Source organism: Callospermophilus lateralis, chromosome 3, assembly GCF_048772815.1.
Source record: "Callospermophilus lateralis isolate mCalLat2 chromosome 3, mCalLat2.hap1, whole genome shotgun sequence".
Classification (NCBI taxonomy): Eukaryota; Metazoa; Chordata; class Mammalia; order Rodentia; family Sciuridae; genus Callospermophilus; species Callospermophilus lateralis.
The window spans coordinates 89,910,007-89,934,357 of NC_135307.1; the positions used below are offsets into that span (position 1 = coordinate 89,910,007).

Genomic DNA, 24,351 nt, shown 5'->3' on the forward strand with positions numbered 1-24,351 from the left:
AAACCCAGGTATCCATAACCTGCAAAGCCAGCAGTCCCAAGAAATTCTCTGAGTTGCCTCCTGTTAGATGGGGGTGGTATCTGCACAACATTTTGTTTTTTGGGCTTAGTGAGCCATCGTTTACCGCCCCTAAGGGAATAGCCCAGTAAGATTACTTCTTGCTGGCAAATTTTGGCCTTTTTGGCAGAAGCTCTATACCCGAGTTGAGCAAGCTCGGATAGTAGTGCTTGGGTCCCAGACTCACAGTTTTTCCTTGGCGTCTGCTGCCAGTAGCAGGTCATCCACATATTGAAGTAGGGTGACTTCGGGGTGTGTAGTTCTGAAGTTGTTGAGATCTCTGTGGAGGGCTTTATCAAAGAGAGTGGGGGAGTTTTTGAACCCCTGTGGGAGTTTGGTCCAAGTTAGTTGACCAGACGTTCCGGTTTCTGGGTTTACCCACTCGAAAGCAAACAGTAACTGACTATCTTTATGCAGAGGCAAGCAAAAGAAAGCATCTTTTAAGTCCAGAACAGTATACCATTTTCGTTCAGGGTTCAGAGTGCTGAGCAAATTGTACGGATTAGGTACTGTGGGGTGAATGTCCTGCACTCTGTTGTTGATCTCTCTTAGGTCTTGTATGGGGCGATAGTCCCCGGTTTCTGGCTTTTTTTACTGGTAGCAGGGGAGTGTTCCAGGCCGATTGACAGGGCCTTAGGACCCCTAAGGCCAGATATTTCTGAATATGGGGCCTTATCCCATCTTTAGCTTCTTTGCTCAGAGGATATTGTTTAATATTAATTGGGGAGGCTGAGGTTTTTAATTTCACTGTTATTGGAGGTTGTTTCATGGCTAGGCTTAACCCAGCAGTTTCTGCCCAGGCATCTGGGTAATCTGTTATCCATTTCTGGGATAGCTTGCCTGTTTGATCAGTCTTGGGGGGTGTAAAGAGTTGATGTTCATGTTCTACTGACATAGTTAAAGCCGTGACTATAGGAGTTTTTACTGAAGGATTTAGAAATTCCATTTGGGGGCCTTCAGGGTTAAAAGTTATTCTGGCCCGGAGTCTGGTGAGCAGATCTCTGCCCGTCAATGGGGCTGGGCATTCTGGGATCACTAGGAAGGAGTGATGGACTTTTCCTTTCCCCAGGTCCATGGTCCTCTTAGTTGTCCAAGCCCGATATTTACTGCCGTTAGCCCCTTGAACTAGAGACCTTTTAGTTGATAGAGGGCCCAATGGGGCCTTAAGGGCTGAGTATACTGCCCCTGTATCCACTTCAAAGTTTACTGGGGTCCCCTCCCCAACTTTCCTTGTCATCCTCCAGAGTTAGAATGGCTGGCTGGTGTGGCTGTTTCTTTCTAGAGCACTCTTTGGCCCAGTGTCCTTTTTCTCTACAGTAGGCACATTGATCTGAGGCCAGAGGTGGCTTCTGGTGTGGGCCCAGGTATCCCCCTCTGTCTTCCTGTCTCTTAATTTTTGGCCTATTTGTTGTTGTGACCAGGACCTTAGTCAATGCCTTAGTCTGTCTTTTGCTTCTCTCATCCTCCCTTTGCTCCCTTTCTTTCTCCCTCCTTTGTTCCTTATCTTCCTCAGTTTCTCTCTTATAGTATACTTTTTCGGCTTCTCTGACTAAATCTCTCAAAGTCATATCCATCTAAGTGTTGTAACTTTCTTTTAATATCCAGGGCAGCTTGCCCAATAAAGGCCATCGTGACAGATGCCTTTTTGATCCTCTGCCTGAGGATCGAAAGGAGTATATCTCCTATATACTTTTATAATTTTTTCTAGAAACATAGAGGGAGATTTATCAGGCCCTTGAATAATCTTTCTTACCTTGGCCAAATTAGTTGGCCGTCTAGCGGCTGCTCAGAGACCCGCTATTAGAGCCCGGCTGCCGCAGTCTGGCTGGGCACAATTCAGGAGCCACTTGTCAAAAGAAACTAACTTTATTTTTAGAACCACACAAGATAAACAAAACAGCTCCTCAGGAATAAAACCCTCAGAGCCCAACTGCCACCACCGGCTTCCCACAAGCCACACACCCCAACAACCTCTTCTTCCCACAATCCTCCTGCTCTTGAGGCCGATTGGCTGGGTTGCATTGTTAACATAAATTTGACACATAGTTGGGCTGTTAGCCATCCCTTGAGGGAGTACTTTCCATTCATATCTCTGATCAGGACCTTCATGATTCAGAGCAGGGATAGTAAATGCAAAACGTGGACTATCCTCAGGATGAATTGGAATTGAAAAAAAACAATCTTTAATATCTATAACTAAAACATACCAAGTTTTTGGCAAAGCAGACAATTGAGGAATCCCCGATTGAGCAGGTCCCATAATAACCATCTCATTATTAATGGCTCTTAAATCTTGCAATAATCTCCATTTACCAGATTTCTTTTTGATGACAAAAATGGGAGTATTATGGGGAGATACAGAAGGTTGTATATGTCCTTCTGCTAATTGTTGTTTGACCAGATCATGGGCTGCTAGTATCTTTTCTTTAGTCAGGGGCCACTGAGGAACCCATACTGGTCTTTCTGATTTCCAAGTAATTTTTATTGTCTCAGTGGCCCTTTCTGAAAATCCAACCCATGTCTGTCTGTTCCTTGATCTATTTGTATTGGTGCTGCTATACCTTGTTCTTGTTTTCCTAATCTTTTTCCTTTCCTAAAACCTTGTCTAGTCATAATAGTGGGTGCATTTTGGTTGATGTTATTTGTTAATGTCAAACCTAATTGATCTAGGACATCTCGTCCCCATAAATTTATAGGAAGATAATCCAATACATATGGCTGTATAGTTCCTTCACATCCTTCAGGATCCTTCCAATCTAATACCATTGCACTTCTATGGGGATTAGTAGCCACTCCTAGGCCTCGAAGCGTTTGAGTGGCTTGTTGTAAAGGCCAATGTTTTGGCCATTCTTGACGAGAGATGATGCTAAGGTCTGCACCTGTATCCAGTAGCCCATTAAATTCATGTCCTTGAATATTTAGTTTTAGCATGGGGCGAGAATCTAAATTTAAAGACAGCATAGCCCAATCTACACCTGTGGAGCCTAATCCCTTGGAACCTCTTTCTGTAGCACGACTGGAAAATTTATCATGTAGGCTTGGTATTATTAGTAACTGTGCTATTCTATCTCCTGGTGAAATTACTGATATACCATTTGGAGAACTGGCTATAATTTTTATTTCACCTTCATAATCGGGATCAATTACCCCAGGACTTATCATAAGTCCTTTTAGAGTAGAAGAGCTGCGTCCCAATAATAAGCCTACTGTTCCTTTGGGAAGAGGTCCTTTCACCCCTGTGGGAATGATTTGAACTCCCATCTCTGGAGTTAGTACTGATCTGGCGGAGGCGCAGATGTCCAACCCTGCGCTCCCTCTGGTTTGTCTGATGAGGGATCTGATGGACAATGTGTCCTGGGCACTACCCTGATGGGGTTGCTGGGTTCCTCCAGTGCTCCGTATATTTGTGGTTTTGGGCCCCGGAGCATTGGGCCCCCCTGTCCATTTTTTGGCAATGGAGCCCAGTACCTTTCTCCACGATATCGTGGATAAACACTTGGTCCTTGTTCGTTTTTTGATAATGGAGTACCCTCTATGGTGGTTTGAGAACGGCATTCATTAGCCCAATGTCTCCCTCTACAGCATCGTGGGCAAATACCCGGTATTCTACTCCTTTGATACCTAGTTTTGTTAAACCCTCCTCCTATGGGGCAATTCCTTTTAAAATGTCCTGTTTGTTCACAATTGTAGCATGTTCTTGGCCTGGAATCTAAAGCCTGTTTTACTGCAGCTGCCACAATTTGCCCTTGTTCATTAATGTCTCTGGCATCTAAAGCCTGTTTTACTGCAGCTGCCACAATTTTCCCTTGTTCATTAATGTCTCTGGCATCTAAAGCCTGTTTTACTGCAGCTGCCATGACTTGCTCTTGTTCATTAATGTCTCTACATAATTTAATATATGTGTTTAAATCTTCATGTTTCCATGGTCTAATGATATCTCTGCACCAACGATTCGCTTGGTCATAAGCCAGTTGTTTTATTAATGGCATTGCTTGTTCTGTATTCCCAAAAACTCTGGTAGCTGTTTGAATAAGCCTATCTACAAATTCAGCATAAGATTCATTAGTTCCTTGTATTATCTTAGATAATTGACCTTGTAAACCTCCATGTCCTTGTAAAGTCTTCCATGCCTTAACTGCATCTACAGCAATTTGTAAATATACACCAGGATCATATGCAATTTGTTGGTGCTGACCCTCATAAGGTCCCTTTCCTAACAACATATCTAGATTTCTCTGAGGATAACCAGCTGCTGCATTTCGCCTAGCCGTCTCCTTGCAAAATTCCTCATTGGCAACCTTCCATAACAGATATTGTCCTCCATTTAGCACAGCTTTACACATATTAGCCCAATCTGCTGGCGTCATGTTCAAGTTGGTAATGGATTCGACCAAGCTTACAGTGAAGGGTGCTTGAGGACCATAGGTTGTTACAGCCTCTTTTAGCTGCTTCACTGTTTTGAAATTTAAAGTCTGGTAAATTCGCTGCCCTCCTACCTCAAATACAGGGCATGTTAATACTTGAGATCCTGTCTCAGGATCTGAACTATCCACTGCGTGGGTTGGGGGCCTCTCAGCATATGAAGGTGGCCTTGTCAGTTGGACACTTACGTCCTCTGGTGATAGAAAGGTGTTACTAGCAGTCTCCTGTAGAGGTGGTGCTGTTGGTTGGACACTTAAGCCCTCTGGTGATAGAAAGGTTTTAGTAGCAGTCTCCTTTTGTAACTTTCCCCCTGATGGCTTTTTCTGCTCTAAACTTTCTTTCTCTGTCTGATTAGCTCGAAAGACCTTCTCTTTTACTTGAATCTTTTCCTCTTTCTGACTAACTTGAGAGACCTCCTCATTTACTTGAATCAATATATCTTCTCCTTCCTCTACCTTTGTCTGAATTGAAGGTTTTGGACTAAGAAAACCAGATACCAACGCCCACAATGCCAATGTGCCAGCTGGCAGAGTTCCTGGGTTGTTCTTTTCTATTCTTTTTAAATCTTCACCATGATGGTTCCATTGTGATATATTTAACAACTCCTCCTTAAAAAGCCATGGGCTACATTTTTGCATTGTATCAACGTATGCCCTGACTGCTCTTGATTTTACTGGGATGCCTTCTTCCTCTAACAATTTACTTAACACTCTTTCAGTTTGTTTTTTACTAATTTCTGATCCCGTATTTCTACTATAATACAACCCAACAAGATGACGCCAAACAAAACCGAGACAGAATGAAATAAAAATGGAACAACAAAAATTCATTATAGCCTTTCTATCCTCCTTATATGTGCATCCGTCCTTTCTCTCTATCTGTTCCTCAGACGTAAATAGTTTTTCCTCAGAAGTGAGCGGTTTTTCTTCCGTCTCACTCATCTCCAGGGACAGGCAACTTAAAACAAAAATGAAGCAAAACAAAAGAGGAATCTTAAAATGGCTCCCCATCCTCTCACCCTGCCCTCAGGGGCGAGCGGTTTACTTACCCTCAGTCGCTCCCCGTGCGAGCCACCAAATGCCGCAGTCTGGCTGGGCACAATTCAGGAGCCACTTGTCAAAAGAAACTAACTTTATTTTTAGAACCACACAAGATAAACAAAACAGCTCCTCAGGAATAAAACCCTCAGAGCCCAACTGCCACCACCGGCTTCCCACAAGCCACACACCCCAACAACCTCTTCTTCCCACAATCCTCCTGCTCTTGAGGCCGATTGGCTGGGTTGCATGGGCGGAGCCAAAAAAGTCCCCCAATGAGTAGCTCCGTGGTCTGAAAGGGCAGGGAAACAGCCCAATGAGCATCACCGCAGAGGAGCCAATCAGCTAGATGTTGCTGGGGCCGCTGTGAGCCAATCATCAGCTGGTAGTCTGAAAGGGCAGGGAAACAGCTCAATGAGCATCTCCACAGAGGAGCCAATCAGCTAGGTGTTGCTGGGGCCGCTGTGAGCCAATCATCAGCTGGCAGTCTGAAAGTTTGCTGGAGCCCCTTCGGCTGTGGCTCTCAACACCCGGCGATAAGTGGACAGATGCTCCCTACCTTCAAAGGTGTTGGGGTCCCAGTTGGGTCGGTTCAAGGGGAAGTTGGCTTCGATTATGTTGGGAAGTTGTGTCGGTCGCCCATCTGGTCCAAGGATATTTTTTTCTAGCTTCCAGGAGGATTTTCTTTTGTTCCTCTGTCATGAAGAGAGTCCTTAGGAGTTGTTGGCAGTCATCCCAAGTAGGCGGAGAGGCTGAGTCAGCAGCAGGGGAATCACTTAGAGGGTGTTGGGGGTTGGGGGATGAGGGCAGGGGATAAGGAGGGAGAGGAAAGTCCAGTAGAGTCAAATCTTGAGACTCAGGGAGAACAGAGGGCTGAGAAGGAGGAGGAGCAGAGGGTTTGAGAGATAGAATCGTGGGGGAAGGAGTAGGAGCGGGGACAGGAACAAGGAAAGGCTTCACCCATGGAGGAGGAGATTCACAGAGGTCCTGCAAAGTTAAGATATACGGCTGTTGATCTGGGTGGCCATGTGGCCCCGGCTGAAAGACAAAGACAATATCTCTGACTTTTTGAATTAGTGGGAAGTAGAAAGATTCTTCTGGGGGCCATCCGACTCCAAAGGTGGGCCATTCTGAGGCACAGAGAGTCTGCCAGGTCCGGCGTTTTACTGAAAAAGAAAGATTCTGAGCACTTAAACGGACTTCAGTCCAGTGATCAAGGGTCAGGGACAGAGGCGTGGAATGGCTCTGTCCCATAATGAAAGTTACTTGAACAAAGACAGGGACAATACAAACGAGTGACACAAACACAGACACACAGGTAAACACAGACACACAAGTAAATACAGACACACAAGTAAACGTGTAACACAAGTTCAGAGGCAAAGATTAAAAACAGATAGTGAATTCAACCTGAAAGAATTGCCGGCAAGACCAGACGGGTTGGCAGCAGAACATACCCGACGAGGGCGCTTCCGTCCCTCTGAGGGCGCTTCCGTCCCTCTACCAGATGAGGGTGCTTCCGTCCCTCCCAGAGTCCTCCAAGGCGTCCCTTGAAGGACGTGGCCTGTGTCTTCTGGACACGTCTGTCCACCACCGCCAGGGGGAGCTCACGCTCTCCTCTGGCAGCCACCCTGCCAACCCAAACCGAAAAACCAGAAAAGCTCTGAGAGCTCACGCTCTCCACTGAGCCAAAAACCAAACCCTGAGCGATCGCAAAGGAAAAACAAGAAGGAGAAAAAGGAAGAGAAGAAGAGGAAGAAGAAGAGGCGCCTTACTTACCCTGAGAGGAGCCCATTGGGGATCCCTCGTCCGCCGCTGCCGGATCTCGGTGGGACCTCCAAATGTAAAGGTCGGGCAAACGTCGGAGGAAGAGACCACCAAGAGACTGTCTCATGCAACAGCAAAGGGTTTATTTGGGGTCCAGCATGCTGGGGCTCAGAGCTCACTAGAGCAAAAAGAGATAGAGCAAAGAGCCCTGAGAACAGCTTAAGCAGAGCTTATATACTTTCCTTGGAGAGGGCAGGGAGGGAAGTTACATTCTGCAGTTTGGCAGTTGGGGACAGCACATTCTGGGAACAAGATTAGCAAACAGTTCGCAGTTGGGGACAGCACATTTTGGGAACAAGATTTCAACGGTGTTTTGTTAAGCATACAGAAAAAACGGAGTGACAAGTACCTATTTTATTAACCTTTCAGTTCAATTCTATTTTGTAGGTAATTGACCGTAGCATCTGCAAGTAATGAGACTTTTGCAATTTTTAAATTTTTTTTTCTTACATTATTGGCTAGAATTATTTTTTTCTCTCTTTTAGCTGGGATCTTTAATACTATATACAACAGCTAGGATGATATTTATGTAAATTGTTAAACAGTAGGGATAATAATAAATATCCATGATTTGTTGGCCCTTGAAGTTTATACATATTAGTTTCTCCATAATGTGGGCTTCTGGAACATAAATTCATCAGGTTACAGTAATTGTCTTCTATTCCTGGTTTGCTAAGGGTTGTTATGTAAATGTTGAATTTTATCAACTGCCCCTTTTGTATTAATAAGAAGTACAGTTTCTGGCTTTTATGTTTCTCCTTTAGTCTATTCATATAGAAATTTCTGGTTAGAATTTTCAGATGTCCAATCTTCCTAGAATAATATTCCATTGTGATGTTTTATTTTGTAGCATATGGTTGGATTTGGTTAACCAATACAATATTTAGATTTTTTTTTTTTGCATCTATATTTGCTAGTGGAAAAAACTATGGTTTTACTCTTGTTCTTAGGTGGTTTTGGACTTATAAAATGTAGCTTTTGTTCTCTTTCTATTTTTTAGAATAGCTTATATAAGACAGGAATTCTTACTAAAGGTTTGAATTTACCTGAAAAACTAGGTTTCTTTCTTTTTTTTTTTATACAGGGGATTGAACCCAGGGGCATTCAACCACTTAGCCACTTCCTCAACCCTTTTATATATTTTTATGGCAAGATAGGATCTTGGTAAGTTGCTTAGGGCCTCACGAAGTTGCTAAGGCTAGCTTTGAACTTGCAATTCATCTGCCTCAACCTCCTGATAAGCTTAGGTTTCTTTAGGAAGGAAAACCTTACAGTTCAGTGTGTTTAAAACCTATTGACATAAAACATTTACTTCTTATTTATATATTAAATACATGACAATAGTGGAATAAACATTTACTTTTTTAAAAAATTCTTTTTAGTTGTAGATGGACACAGTATCTTTATTTATTTATTTTTATGTGGTGCTGAGAATCAAACCTAGTGCTCATCCGTGCAAGGCAAGTGCTTTACCACTGAGCCCCAGCCCCAGCCCCAAACATTTACTTCTTAATGTAAAAATTTTTAGGAACTTATTCATTTCATCTAGATGTATTTTTAAAATTCATTGATGCCTACATTTCTCCTTATTTTTTTCCTTGTTTCATGTTTTACATTAAAACAGTTTTTAGCTGATACATAAACATAAAAATTTATATATAGGGATACCATATAATGTTTCCATGTATGTATACTTCAAGTGTGATTAAACCAGGTTAAGCATATTTATATGAAACATTTTTTATGCAAAAACTTTCAAATCCTTTCTTCTAGCTTTATGAAATGTATAGTACATTATTTTTATCTACCTCACCCTATTGTACAATAACACATCAGAATTTTTTTGCTCCATGTAAGCACTAACTGTAATGTGGTGTTTATTGATCAACCTTTTCCTATCCTTTTGCTAACTCCTACTATCTGTCTCTCTTTCAACTTTAGTAAGATCATCCTTTTTAGATTCCACATGAGTGAGATTATGTGGTACTTGTCTTGCTATGCCAGGATTACTTTACATAATGTAATGAATTCCAGTTCTATCATGTCACAAATGGCAGGATTCTATTTTTTTTTTAATAGTTGAATGGTATTCCAGTGTGCTTTGTGCCACATTTTCTTTTCTTCCCCCCCCACCCCGCCCCCAATCTCCAGTACTAGGGATTGAACACAGGGCTTGGCACATGCTAGGCAAGAACTCTACCACTGAGCTATATCTTCAGTCCTTTCTATTTTTATTTTTAGATTTTTGAGACAGGTCTTATCAACTTGACCTTGAACTTGTGATCCTTCTACTTCAGCCTCCTGAGAAACTTGGATTACAGGGGTGGTCTACCATGCCCCTCTGTCTCATTTTCTTAATCAATTCATGAGTTGATGGACACTTAGGTTGATTGAGTTTCTTGACTATTGTGATTACTGCTACAGTGAACCTGGGAGTGTAGCTGTCTCCTCACCATACTGATTGCATTTCCATCAGATACATACCCAGTGGTGGCATTGCTGGATCATATGGTAGGTCTATTTGTAATTTTTTATCCATACTGTTTTCCATAGTGGCTGTACTAATTTTATTCCTGCTAAAGCCAAAGGACAAGGATTCCCTTTTAACCACATCCTTGCCAGTACTTATTTTTTTTAGTCTTTTTAATAATACCATTCATTATGGCTTTGATTTGCATTTCGCTGATAATCAGTGATATTGAGTATTTTTTCATGTATCCATTGGCATTTGTATGTTTTCTTTTGAGAAATGTCTATTTGGAGCTATTGCCCATTTATTATTCAAGTAATTTAGGTTTTTGCTATTGAGTTCTTAAGAGTTCCTTATGTATTTGTCAGATGCATAACTTGGAAATATTTTTCTCCCATTCTGTAGAGTGTCTTTTCATTCTGTTTGTTTCCTTTGCTCTACAGAGCTTTTTAGTTTGCCATATTCCATTTATCTTTTTTTGTTCAGTTTCCTGTACTTCAGTTTCTTGTCCAAAAAACTTCTTGTCCATTACATTGCCTAGTGTTTCCCCTATGTTTGCATAGTAGTTGCATAGTTTTAGGTCTTACATCTTTAATACATTTTTTATTTGATATTTGTAGCTCATAAGAGAATCCATAGCCAGGCATGGTGGTGCAAGCCTGTAATCCCAGTGGCTCAGGAGGCAGAGGCAGGAGGATAGTGGGTTCAAAGCCAGCCTCAGCAACTTAGTGAAGCCCTAAGGAACTCAGTGAGACCCTGTCTCTTAAAAAAAAAAAAAAAAATGTAAAAAAGGGCTGGGAATGTGACCCAGTGGTTAAGCACCCCTGTGTTCAATCCCCAGTACCAAAAAATTAAAATAAAAAATAAAAAAAGATAGTGTTCTAGTTTCATTCTTCGGTACGTGGATGTCCAGTTTTCCTGGCATCATTTATTAAAAAGGTGTTCCTTTCTCCAGTGCTTGTTCTTATTCGCACCTTTGTCCAAAATCAGCTGCTCCAGATGAGTGGGTTTACTTTTAGGATGTATTCTGCTCTGCTGATCTGTGTGTTTGTTTTTATGCCAATACCATGCTGTTTTGCAGGGTGGTGGGGTGGGGGGAGACTTGCACTGGGAATTGAACTCAGAGGCACTTGACCACTAAACCACATCCCAGCCTTTTTTTTTTTTTTTTTTCGTATTTTATTTAGTGACAGGGTCTCACTGAGTTGCTTAGTGCCTCACTGTTGCTGAGGTTGGCTTTGAACTTGCAATCCTCCTGCCTCAGTCTCCTGAGCCACTGGAATTACAGGTGTGTGCCACCATGCTGGCATGCTGTTTTGATTGCTATAGAGTTGTAATGGGGTGACAGCCACCATCTCCTTGAGGGGGTGGTTCTTCCTACTCAGGAGGGTGAAGCTACCTGGAAATTTAGTCTCAAATAACTTAGTGAATAGCAAAACACAAATAAAAATATATTTACAAAAAAGCCAAGCCCCTGATGTATCTAGTCCATATGGGTGCTGGAACCAGAAAAAGGAAATGGCTTCAGTGGTTTATTTAAGGGGGTACGTCAAAGGCAGGGGTAAGGTTTCAAGGACGGAGTCTTGTTTGGTGATATCTTGCAGTCTGCAGGTTGATTGGCTTCTTGGCAGGTCACACGCATCTCAGCTGCTCCATGGGACACGGCAGAGCAGGTTAGAAATTCACATTGTCCCTGGCAGTTGACCAGAGAAAATGTCCACTGGTCATTCCCAGACACCAGATGTTTCCACTAGGTTTTGATATGCGGTGACCCACATGCAACCCATGGACAGCTTGTGACAGCATTGTGTGTTTAAAGTCAAATAGTGTAATGCCTCTTGTTTTGTTCTTTTTGTTCAAGATGGCTTTGACTGTTCAGGGTTTCTGTATGGTTTCATGTAAATGTTAGAATTGTTTTTCCTAGTTCTGTGAAGACTGTCATTGGTATTTTAATAGAGATTGCATTGGATCTTTAGATCACTTTGAGTAGTAAAGACATTTTAACAATATTGATTCTTCCAATCCATGAATATAGGATATCTTTTCACTTTTATGTATTCTTTTCAATTTCTTTCACCAGTATTATTTTACAATTATCATTGTAAATGTCTTTCATCTCTTTGGTTAAATTTATTCCTGCATATATTACTTTTGGGGGAGCTATTGTAAATGGGGTTGCTTTCCTAATTTCTATTTCAGATAATTCACTATTGGCATAATGCAACACCACTGACTTTTTTATCCTATAACTTTTCTAAACTCATTTAGTCTAAAATTTTTTTGGTGGAATTTTTGGCACTTTCTGCCATAAGATCTCATCATTTACAAACAGTAACAATTTTGACAACTTCTTTTCCAATTGAGATGTGCCTTCTTTCTCTTGCCTGATTACTCTCCCTAGGACTATCAGAACTATGTTGAATAAAAGAGGTGAAAGTGGATATCCTTATCTTTTTTTTTATTTATATATGATGGCGGCATGCATTACAATTACATATAGAGCACAATTTTTCATATCTCTGGTTGGATATTCTTATCTTGTTCCAGGTCTTACTAAGAAGGCTTTCAGCTTTTCCCCATTCAATGTGATTTTAACTGTTAGTTTGTTATATATGATCTCTATTATATCGAGGTATGTTTTTTAAAACTGAATTTCTTCAAAGTTTGTTTTTTTCTGCTTTGTTCTTTTGCAGTACTGGGGTTTAAGGTAGAGCTTCATGCATGCTAGTCAAGTGCTCTACTATTAAACTACCTATTGGGAGTTTTTATCTTGAAGGAGTGTTAAACTTTATCAAGTGCCCTTTCTGCATCTACTGAAGTGATCATATGGTTTTTGTCTTTTTTGTTGATGCAGCATATCAGATTTATTGATTTGACTGTATTGGACCATCCTTATATCCCGGGGTGAATCTCACTTGTTCATAGTAAATAATTGTTTCATTGTGCTGTAGGATTCCATTTGTTAGTATTTTGTTCAGGATTTTTGCATCTATTTTTGTCAAGGATGTGAACCTATAATTTTTCATTATTTTTCTGCCTTTATCTGGTTTTGGAATCCAGGTAATGCTAGTCTTGGAGTATGCATGTTTTAGTTGGCTTTTGCATGCTGTGAGCAAAATACCTGATGAGAAAACTTTTGAGGAGGGAACGATTATTTAGGGATGATGGTGTCAGAGGTCTCAGTCTTACTCTGGGCCCTAGGTAAGGTAGTATATCATAGCCAAAGGGCAGGGTGGAGGAAAACAGTTCACCCCATAGTAGCCAGGAAAGAGGAAGGTGTTGGGGAGACAAACACACATGAGCAAGCGGGCCAGCCTTAGGGAAGATGGGCACTCATCCAGTGATCCATCTCCTTTAGCCATGCATCTCTCCTAGAGTTACCACCCAGATAGTCCATTCAAATTAAGATGTACTGATTAGGTCACAGTTCTCATAATCCAATCATTTCACTGAAAACAGACCTTCATTTGAGGGGACACCTCATCAAAACCATAATTCCACCCCTGGCTCCCAAAAGCTCATGTCTGTCTCACAATGCAAAAGGCATTTAGTTCATCTCCAAGAGTCACATAGCATTAACACTTGCAGAATTGCCCAAAAGTCCAAGTACAAAGTCTTCTCTGAGACTCAGATCAAACTACTGGCTGTAAGTCCCTACAGAAATCAAAAGCAAATGACATATATCCAATATAGTGGTACAGAATAAACATTCCCATTCCAAAAGGAGAAATAGGAGCATAGAAAGAAGGAATGGAGCCAAAGCAAGACCAAAATCTAGCTGGGCAAACAGGTTTAATAACTCTACCTGTAACTCTACATATAGCATGTAGGACACATGATAGTGATATGTTCTTTCCAAAGGGCCTAGGAGTCCCACCCCTTTGGCTTTGCCTGCTGTAGTGCACATGACCTCTTTTTTAGCTTGGCCTTCTCTCTCTAGTCAGCATACAGTCCATGTTACTGGCCACTCTTAATTTCTGAGGTCTTCATTCCAGCTTCGCTTCATACTCTCAGGACAGCCCTAGTTGGAATATAGTAGGATTCCAACCCTACTATACTTTGCCTAGCCTCCCAGGACTGCCTTTGAAATTTCAGTGTAAGCCTCCATGACTCCCTAACTCCGGCATCCAGTGTCCCTGCAGAACCAGCACCAGATCAGCTGTCAGCTTGTGCAGTAGCTGAGCTCTCTGGGATCATGCCAATGACCTCTGAGTGCCTGGATGAAATAACTTTCTAGGCACCTCCTATGGAGACAGGGCACCTCCATGATCTCAAAAGAATTTTCACTTCTACCTTCTTGAGCCTAGAGTGAATGTGGTTTTATAGATTCCTGAGATGCACTTAAGGCACCTTTCCTATTGTCTCTGCCTAGTACTTCGCATCTCTTTAGTATCTGTGATCTCTTTAACAATCACATCTTCATTTGCCTCAGCTTTATGAGCATTTTTCTGGCCAAACTGCAAGTTTTTAAAATCTTTTGGTTCTGTTTTTTCTTCATAATTCTCAGAGTAAACCTGGTTAAAAGCTGCTGGCAGTATCCATAACACTTCCTGAATGTTATGCTACCTTGAAATTTTCTCTACTAGATTAATTAGCGCATTACTTTTAAATTCAGCCTCACACAAAGTCTCAAAACATGGGTAAAATGTAGACAAGTTCTTTGCCAGAATGTAACACAAGTGGCCTCTTGTAATTCAATTCTCTTTGAAACCTTATGAGCATAGTACATATTACTATTTGCATTCTGGGTGATAACAAAATTTAAGGCTTCTCCAGCCTGTTTTTTCAAACATTTGCAAATTCCTTCTGCAAATCATTTCCAAAGGATTCTGAATCACATGGTTAGGTTAGTCATAGCAATGACCCCACTCCTAGTACTAGTTTCTGTTTTAGTCAGCTTTTGTATTGCTGTGACCAAAATACCTGAAAAGAACAACTTAGAGAAGGGAGAGAGACAGACAAATAGATAGTCACAGGTAGCCACATGGAAGATGAGCCCTTTCCAAGGCATGTACCCAGGTACTCACCTCTTCCTGACATACCCCACCTGCCTATAGTTACCACACAGTTACTTCATTCAAAGTAGAATAGACTGAGTAGGTTACAGGTTTTACAGTCCTATCATTTCACCTTTGAACATTCCTGCATTAAAAGAGGAGTTTTGTGGGGAGTGTATCTCATGTCCGTACCATAATAATGTGTTTCAAAATATTCCTCCTTCTTCTGTTTATTTGGAATGACTTAAGGAAAATTAGTATTAGCTCCTTAAATGTTTGTTAGAATTCAGCAGAGAAACCGTCTGCTCTCAGGGAGGCTTTTTATTCATGATTTAATTTTGTTACTTATTATTGATTGGCATGTTCAAGTTTTCTATTCCTTCATGATTTGGTCTTAGTAAGGAATATATGTCCAGGAATTTATCCATTGTTTTCTAAGTTATCAAATTTTTTGACATATAGTTGTTTATAATAATCTCTAATGATCTTTTATATTTCTGAGGTGTCAGTTGTAATGCTTTCTTAATTCTTTGAATTTTTCCAAGTTGAAAGCTTGATTCCTTTATTTTTAACCTTTATTTCATAAGAAATACATATAAAACTTTAAATATTTCTCTGAATGTGTCCCACAAGTTTTTGGCATGTGGAACTTCCGTTATCATTCTATTCTAAATAATTTTTTTTTTTGGTACTTGTAGATGAACAGTGTGCCTTCCCTTGTTATTTTATTTTTTTAAATGTGATACTGAGGATCTAACTCAGTGCCTCAAAATGTGCTAGGCAAGTGCTTTGCCACTGAACTACAGTCCAGTCCCTGTTCTAAATAATTCTTTATTTTCTTTATGATTTTCTTTGTAACCAAGGAATTTATTTCTTCTAAATTCTTGCAGTACAGTGGAGAACATAGTCTACATATTCTTCCTTTGTGCAGTTTCCTTTAGGGACTAATACAGAAATTCTGGCTTTTGTTGTTGCTGTCATTTTGCAGTATTGTGGTATTCATGTATTCTAGGCAAGCACTCTACCACAGACCTTTTTTTTTATTTTGAGACAGGGTCTCACTAAGTTGCCCACGTTGGTGTTGAACTTGAAATCCTCCTGCCTCAACCTCCCAAGTAGTTAGGATTATAGGCATGCAAAACTGGCTTTTTTGTTTTTAATTATTGTGCATGTGTGCCGCAGTCTGGCTGGGCACAAAATAACCGAGCCGCCATGAGGCACTTGTAGGTTCAAACAGGAACTCCTTTATTGCCCGAACTCCTACGAACGCCACCCATGCGGCCCTTCCAGGAACACCACACACCAACCGAAACTCCCTCCACCAACTTCACCAACTCTCCAGGAATCCCCGCAAAAGCTCAACCGGAACTCGCTGACCGGAACTCACTCCGGGAGAACTCAAAAGTAGCTGCCAGAGCCGCCCTATTGCCAGACAGCAGGGGTCTATATACAACTGAATACACAGCCTGTTTCAATCCAGCATCATCCAGTCACAGCAATTATACACAGCTTAACTTAATTATCATCATCTTTTTTTTCTTAATTTTTATTGTTGGTTGTTCAAAACATTACATAGTTCTTGATATATCATATTTCACACTTTGATTCAAGTGGGTTATGAACTCCCATTTTTACCCTGTATACAGATTGCAGAATCACATCGGTTACACATCCATTGATTTACCTATTGCCATACTAGTGTCTGTTGTATTCTGCTGCCTTTCCTATCCTCTACTATCCCCCCTCCCCTCCCCTCCCTGCCCCTCTTTTCTCTCTACCCCATCTACTGTAATTCATTTCTCCCCCTTGTTTTTTTTTTCCCTTTCCCCTCACTTCCTCTTGTATGTAATTTTGTAAAACCCTGAGGGTCTCCTTCCATTTCCATGCAATTTCCTTCTCTCTCCCTTTCCCTTCCACCTCTCATCCCTGTTTAATGTTAATCTTCTTCTCATGCTCTTCGTCCCTACTCTGTTCTTAGTTACTCTCCTTATATCAAAGAAGACATTTGGCATTTGTTTTTTAGGGATTGGCTAGCTTCACTTAGCATAATCTGCTCTAATGCCATCCATTTCCCTCCAAATTCCATGATTTTGTCAGTTGTTAATGCAGAGTAATACTCCATTGTGTATAAATCCATTCATGTATTGAAGGGCATCTAGTTTGGTTCCACAGTCTTGCTATTGTGAATTGTGCTGCTATGAACATCGATGTAGCAGTGTCCCTGTAGTGTGCTCTTTTTAGGTCTTTAGGGAATAGACCAAGAAGGGGAATAGCTGGGTCAAATAGTGGTTCCATTCCCAGCTTTCCAAGAAATCTCCATACTGCTTTCCAAATTGGCCGCACCAATTTGCAGTCCCACCAGCAATGTACAAGTGTACCCTTTTCCCCACATCCTCACCAGCACTTGTTGTTTGACTTCCTAAAGGCTGCCAATCTTACTGGAGTGAGATGGTATCTTAGGGTGGTTTTGATTTGCATTTCTCTGACTGCTAGAGATGGTGAGCATTTTTTCATGTACTTGTTGATTGATTGTATGTCCTCCTCTGAGAAGTGTCTGTTCAGGCCCTTGATTGTATGTCCTCCTCTGAGAAGTGTCTGTTCAGGTCCAAAATGAAACTGAATCCCTTTCTCTCGCCATACACAAAAGTTAACTCAAAATGGATCAAGGAGCTTGATATCAAGTCAGAGACACAGCGTCTGATAGAAAAAGTTGACTACGATCTACATACTGTGGGGTCGGGCTCCAAATTCCTCAATAGGACACCCATAGCACAAGAGTTAATAACTAGAATCAACAAATGGGACTTACTCAAACTAAAAAGTTTTTTCTTAGCAAAAGAAACAATAAGAGAGGTAAACACGGGGTTGGGGATGTGGCTCAAGCAGTAGTGCGCTCGCCTGGCATGCGTGCGGCCCGGGTTTGATCCTCAGCACCACATACAAACAAAGATGTTGTGTCCGCCGATAACTAAAAAATAAATATTAAAAAAAAATTCTCTCTCTCTCTCTCTCTCTCTCTCTCTCTCTCTCTTTAAAAAAAAAAAAAAAAAAAAAAAAGAGAGGTAAATAGGGAGCCTACATCCTGGGAACAAATCTTTACTTCTCACACTTCAGATAGAGCCCTAATATCCAGAGTATACAAAGAACTCAAAAAATTAAACAATAAGGAAACAAATAACCCAATCAACAAATGGGCCAAGGACCTGAACAGACACTTCTCAGAGGAGGACATACAATCAATTATCATCATCTTAATGGCTCACTGGCATCACCTCTCAACCATTCCTTCTGGCAAAATGCCAGGGGCCATTCCAACTGTGGCTCTCAACACATGTGCCCAGAGAATATATAATCTGTGTTTAGAATTCTAAGAATGTTCTAGTTAATAATTTTGAGGTTATATGTTAGTTATGTGCATATATACAATGTATGTATTTTTCCTTTTATCACATGGTGTCCTGCCACGACATGCAACTAAATCAGTCAGGGTCACTCCAGGTGAATTGGGTTGACACTGAATAATCACAGGGACACAGAAAGTACCTTTTTCTTGGTGTCCAGTGATGGCTCCTTGGCCCTAGTTCCCACAAGAGAAGCAAGAGATGCAGACAAAAGGGAGAGAGAGCACACCTGAGACCATCCTATTTATTTAAGGGGAAGACATTCAACCCAAATAAGCCAAGGGATTGGGTTTCAGGGGGTTGCTTGGTGATGTCTTGTGGTCAACAGATTGACTGACATTGCTCAGATGCTCATGGCTCACACACATAGCCCATGGCTGGCTCGTGACAGTGTCCTGTGTCACCTGTGATAATATCATTCATATTGTTAAGATCACTCACTGTCCAGCTTTCTTTTGGCCTTATTTACATGATAGTTTCTTCCATCCTTTATTTTCAACCTTTGTATGTACTTACATCCTATTCTTCCTATACTTCGGGTCCCCAGCAACTACTCTGTGTTAAGTTAGGTTGCATTTTTTTAAAGTTTATAAAAATGAAATGACACAGTATGCACTCTTTGGAGGAGAAAATAATCTTTTACTAAGATTTACTAAGCATATTATTTTGAGATGAATCCAATTTGCATTTATCAGTAGTTGATTCCTTTTTTCTGCTTAGTAGTTTTCCTTTTTTTCTACCAAAATGTTTATCAATCTTTGTGTTGATAGAAATTTGGGTAGTTCCCTCATTGTAATTTGCATTTCCCTAATGACTAATGATGTCAAATATTTTTCATCCACTTTTGCCCATTTTGTGTTGACTTTTTAATTTTCTTACTGTTGAATTTTGAGAGCTTTTTTATATTCTGAATATAAGTCCTGTGGCAGATATGTGACTTATTTTCTCACTGCCTGTGACTTCTCTTTTCATTCCATTAATAGTCTCCTTCAAAGAGCAGAAATTGTTAATTTTGATGAAGCCCAGCTTATCTTTTTTTTTTAATGGATGTTTTTAGTGTTGTATCTAAGAAATCTTTGCCTAACCAAGGTCACAGATTTTTCCCTCTATTTTCTCTCTTCAATTTTATAGTTTTCAGCTTTATATTTAAGTCTGTGATCATTTTGAGTTAATTTCTCCATATGTTGTGAGGTATGGATCATTTAAAAAATTTTTGCATGTGGCTATATAATTATTTAAACAACTTGATTCTTTTTGTTTTCTTTTTATATATTTACATTGCCATTGTCCTTACCTCTTTAAGCATGTTTATCATGAGTATTTTGAATTCTTGGCTCAAGTCCCAAGTCAGGTTTCCCAGGAAACAGATTCTAAGATTAGGATTTAGTTGGAATAAGTGAGTGAAGCAGAATTAACCAGAGGGAGAAGATACTTTGTGATGCAGTTCCAATAGGAGCCTTGGGTGATCATATTGCAGAGCTCTGAAACTAGGATGGCCTTCAGAAATGTCCAAAGAGCTAAGGGGCTGAGCTACTATACCCCTGAATCTGCCAGTTTGGGGATGTGGGCTGCCTTTAGCAAGGGAGAAGAGGATCTTTAGCCAAGTACCGTCCCTGAACTGCTGACAAACAGGCAAGACTCCCAGCACCTGTGGGTAATGAGTATCTGAGCATGCAGAGGGGTTCTGGATGGCACCCTGAAACGACCACGCAGCCTGTTCTAAAACTAATGCTTCACATGGGCAAAGTTGTCTGGTCTGTTGTACCTTTTATTCTACCCATGTCTGTCTTGGCCTGTGAGCTTCTATTCCCCTTTGTCTAGTAATATGTACTGGAGAAGGGTCAAAGGCCAATTCCTAATCTTGTCAGTTCCAGTAAGTCAGAGATTGAGGAGGGTAGACCATTAGTGGTCCAAGGGTGGTAAATCCCAGCACCCTAAACCACTGTTGGTCACTTCACTGGACAAATAGTAACTTTACATTTCATGATGGTTATATACTTCATTTCTGTCTATTATTCATCAACTTTACTGAATTCTCTTACTAATTCTAATGGTCTGTATTATCAGTTCTCTTGTACTTTCTATGCAGATAGTGATAGTATCTGTTAATAGTTACAGTTTGGCTTTTCACACATACACAGACATGTGCGCACACACACCTTTTTTCCCCTTACTGCACTGGCAAAATCTTTAGTACAGTTAAGTGACTTTAAATGAATTTCTTCTAATGCTTCACCATTGAGAAGTAGTAGCTGTGAGTTTTTGATATATACTCTTTATCAGAATAAAGATGTTTCCTTCTCCCTTCCTTTTTTTAAATCATGAACAAATATAAAATTTTATCAAGTGCTTTAGTTGAATCTATTAAGGTAATTGGTAATATGGTTTTTTTCTTCCTTTAAGCCTCAATTTAGTAATGTTCATAGTTTGATATTTTATTTTATTTTTTTTATTGGTTGTTCAAAACATTATAAAGCTGTTGACATTGAAATTTTATTTTTTGTGACAGATTTCACATAATAATATTCAACATTTCAATTCCCCCCAGCCCTTTTTAATTTTTAGCTTGAGACAAATTGCCCAAGCTGTCCTTGAACTCTCGATCATCCTGCCACTGCCTCCCAAATAGCTGGGATTACAGGCACAACATTGTAGCCATTTTTAAGTCAGTGGTTTTTACTATATTCACAAATGTTACATGACTGTTATCAAAAATTTCAGAACATTTCCATCTTCATGGGTTTTTTAAACTGTTAATCTGAATTTGGTTATGTATATATTCTTTCATCAATACATGGCAGAACTTGTACAAAACCATTTCTTATAGGAATTTTCATTGTAATGAACATTTGTCCCTGTTTTGTTGGTTTTTTTCAAAGCATCTCTGGAAGCTGATGGTAGAGGAGTCAGATCTGCTGGGTCAGCTGAAGGTAATAACAGCTGTTCTTTTCATTCTCAACATAATGCTGGTGGGCAGTAGCTTACATTCTTTGACCTCTCCTGGGGGCACTGATTGCCTATACCCCAGACTGGCATAGTGGATACATTCTTTGACCTCTCCTGGGGGCACTGATTGCCTATACCCCAGACTGGCATAGTGGACTCATTTGCTCTTTCTCAAGTGAGCAAAAAGTACCTTGGGTTACAAATCTACTGTAGCACAAAGATTTGGGAGTTTACTTTCTTCTGGTTTTAGTATGTTGCCATTGCATAAATGAAATGAAACACAAGCCATCATCCTACTAGGAGGAAATGCTCTGAATGCTTCTTCAAAATGCCTATGTCTTTCAGACTGATAAGATTGGAAATATATTGTGTAATTTCCTCAGGATAATGAGGCCCTCCTGATCCTGCTTTACTGAATTGTAAATTGAAATTCTTTCCTCAGATCATTAAAGACTTTTACCTTCTGGGACGAGGAGAACTCTTTCAGGCCTTCATTGACACAGCTCAACACATGTTAAAAACACCACCCACTGCAGTAACCGAGCATGGTAATTGCCCTATGACCCTGAGAATACCAGCTTACTGAAGTTACAGGGTATTTCTTGGCTGCTACTGATGCTTTTAGGCCTGCTCCATATACAAGCAGCCTGGTGAGTTACCAGAGCAGTGCTTTCAAAGATGGGCTTTCAGGTAGGCTTCACCCTGAGGTCATTAGGAACAGTACCTTGGCCCTGTGACCCTACCTGGAGGAGTTGGTACAGGCCTTCAAACCAGGTATTTCATCTCATCAGAATATATATATCTCATATATGGCATATTGGGACTTATTGTCACTTAGAGTATTACATTAGAACTGTTTTATTTTAACCTGAGCTCACCTAGTTAGAAAAGGGGGATTTATTTGCTATTATATGTAAAACTCTAATGGAACAGTGGTACAACTGGGCCTTACAACATCTGAAATTAGGGACTTGGATACTATCAGAATTCTCTCTCACTGTATTTTGTCTTTGTCTCTTATGTACTCTGACTTTCTAGGGCCATCAAGAACTTCCCAGTGTCCTCTACTGAAGAAACCAAATGTGGTCTCTCAATAGCAAGTTAAAGAATTTCAGGGGAAGGGTTTTGCTTGGCTCAACCCAAATCAAATGCCTATTCCTGAATCACTTGAAGAGGTTAGACACTAGTTCAGCAGTATCCACCCCTAGATCAATTAATGACTATTCCCATTTAGACCACATGAAGAGAGCTAAATAGGAATCAGAGTCCCCCCCCCCAAAAAAAAAAAATAAAGGTAGAAAAATAATACAGATGATTATTTCAGGATGATTTATTTTTTATGATTATTTTTCTAGTCAGTAAAACAATAGATATCCACTATACTTAAATAGTACATTTTTGGTTGCAAATATCAGAAAATCCAATTCAAACTCATGTAAGAAAAAAAGGGAAGAAGAATTATTGATTTTTATAACTGAAAAACTTAGAGGTGTGATGGCTTTAGGCAAAATGCTCCAATGGCTTATGTGATTCCTTTAACTTGGTCTCTTTCCATCTTCACCTCTGCCTTTCTTCTTGGACAGACCTGTTTTGAATGGTAGACTCTAGCCAAGTTTTTACATCCTACTAAGTCTCTGTTATTCTGACCAGAACTGTGCTCTTTAAGGGTCTCAGTACAGCCTCTGGATTGGCCTGAATTAGGTCATGTTATACCCCTAAACAAAATGTAGCTGTATAGAGTTTTACATTCCATCTGCTCATGCCTGGCTTGCCTGCCATCCTAGAATCAGGTATTTCCAAGCTCACTGGAACCACAAGAACTATGTTGGGCAGTCATGATACTCTCAGGATGCTGTCACCAACAAGAAGAAAAGGAGAAATGAATGCTGGTCAGGCAAAGGAACACATGTCTGCTGCATCCTGCTGTTAGCTTTCCTGTCAACCCATGTGTTCTTTCTTGCAGATGTGAATGTGGCCTTTCAACAGTCAGCACACAAGGTGTTGTTGGATGATGATAACCTTCTTCCTCTGTTGCACTTGACAATTGAGTATCATGGAAAAGAGCACAAAGGTTTGCCGTTCTTTTCTGCTTCCTTTCTGTTCCTCCTGGTCACCATCCATTTTCCCATCCCTGCTTCTATCTACCTCCACAGAAACATATAATTTTGGACCTTAGAAACCATCTAGTCCAATACCCCAGTTTTGTTTTGTTTTGTTTTGTTTTCATTTTTTAAAATTTGTTCTAATTAGTTATACAACAGAATGCATTTTGATTCATTGTACACAAATGGAACACGCATTTTCATTTCTCTGGTTGTACACCATGTAGAGTTGCACCACATGTGCAGTCACACGTGTACCTAGGGTAATGCCGTTCATCTCATCCCACCATCTTTCCTGTCCCCACGCCCCCTCCCCTGCTCTCTTTCCCCTTTGCCCAAAGTTCATCCATTCTCCCCATGCTTTCTCCCCCCATTAGGGATCAGCATCCACTTATCAGACAGAACATTTGGCCTTTGATATTTTGGGATTGGCTTACTTTGCTTAGCATGATATTCTCCTTCTCTGATTCCATACATTTACCTGAAAATGTCATAATTTTATTCTCTTTTAATGCTGAGTAATATTCCATTGTGCATATATACCACAGTTTCTTTATCCATTCATCTATTGAAGGACATCTAGATTGGTTCCACAGTTTAGCTATTGTGAATTGAGATGCCATAAATATTGAGGTGGCTATGTCACTATAGTATGCTGATTTTTAAGTCCTCTGGGTATAGTCTAAGGAGTGGGATGGCTGGGTCAAATGGTGGTTCCATTCCAAGTTTTCTGAGGAATACACATACTGCTTTCCAGAGTGGTTGCACCAATTTGCAGTGCCACCAGCAATATTAGTATAGTACCCAAATTTTTTATAGGAGAAAAGAGAAGTCCAGAAGTCTAGTGAGATGCCCAGGGTGTACTTTTTGTAGTTTGTTTTTGGTAATGCTGCCTCCAGACTATAACATTGAAAAAAGAATCCAAAAGACCCTTCAAGAGAACCTCACATAGCAATTTCCTTGCCCTCTACCTTTGTGTTCCTTGTGCTGTCACACTGCAGACACCAGTGAATACTCATTCCATGAATGTTATTCACCTTGTTGAATCTGACTCTGGATTAACCAATTTGTCTTTTTTTTTTCATTTCTTCT

The 24,351-nt window shown here is 40.4% G+C and overlaps 1 protein-coding gene across 2 annotated transcripts in view; it reads left to right on the forward strand.

Moving 5' to 3' along the window:
- The window catches only part of Tubgcp4 (tubulin gamma complex component 4), a 54,338-nt gene that overhangs the window by 22,992 nt on the left and 6,995 nt on the right, over window positions 1-24,351 (forward strand). For both annotated transcript variants that reach the window (XM_076850669.2, XM_076850670.2), the window contains exons 10-12: window positions 21,091-21,141; window positions 21,600-21,705; window positions 23,121-23,228. In XM_076850669.2, the coding sequence (XP_076706784.1) occupies window positions 21,091-21,141; window positions 21,600-21,705; window positions 23,121-23,228 (265 nt within the window). The remainder of the gene's footprint in view (window positions 1-21,090; window positions 21,142-21,599; window positions 21,706-23,120; window positions 23,229-24,351) is intronic.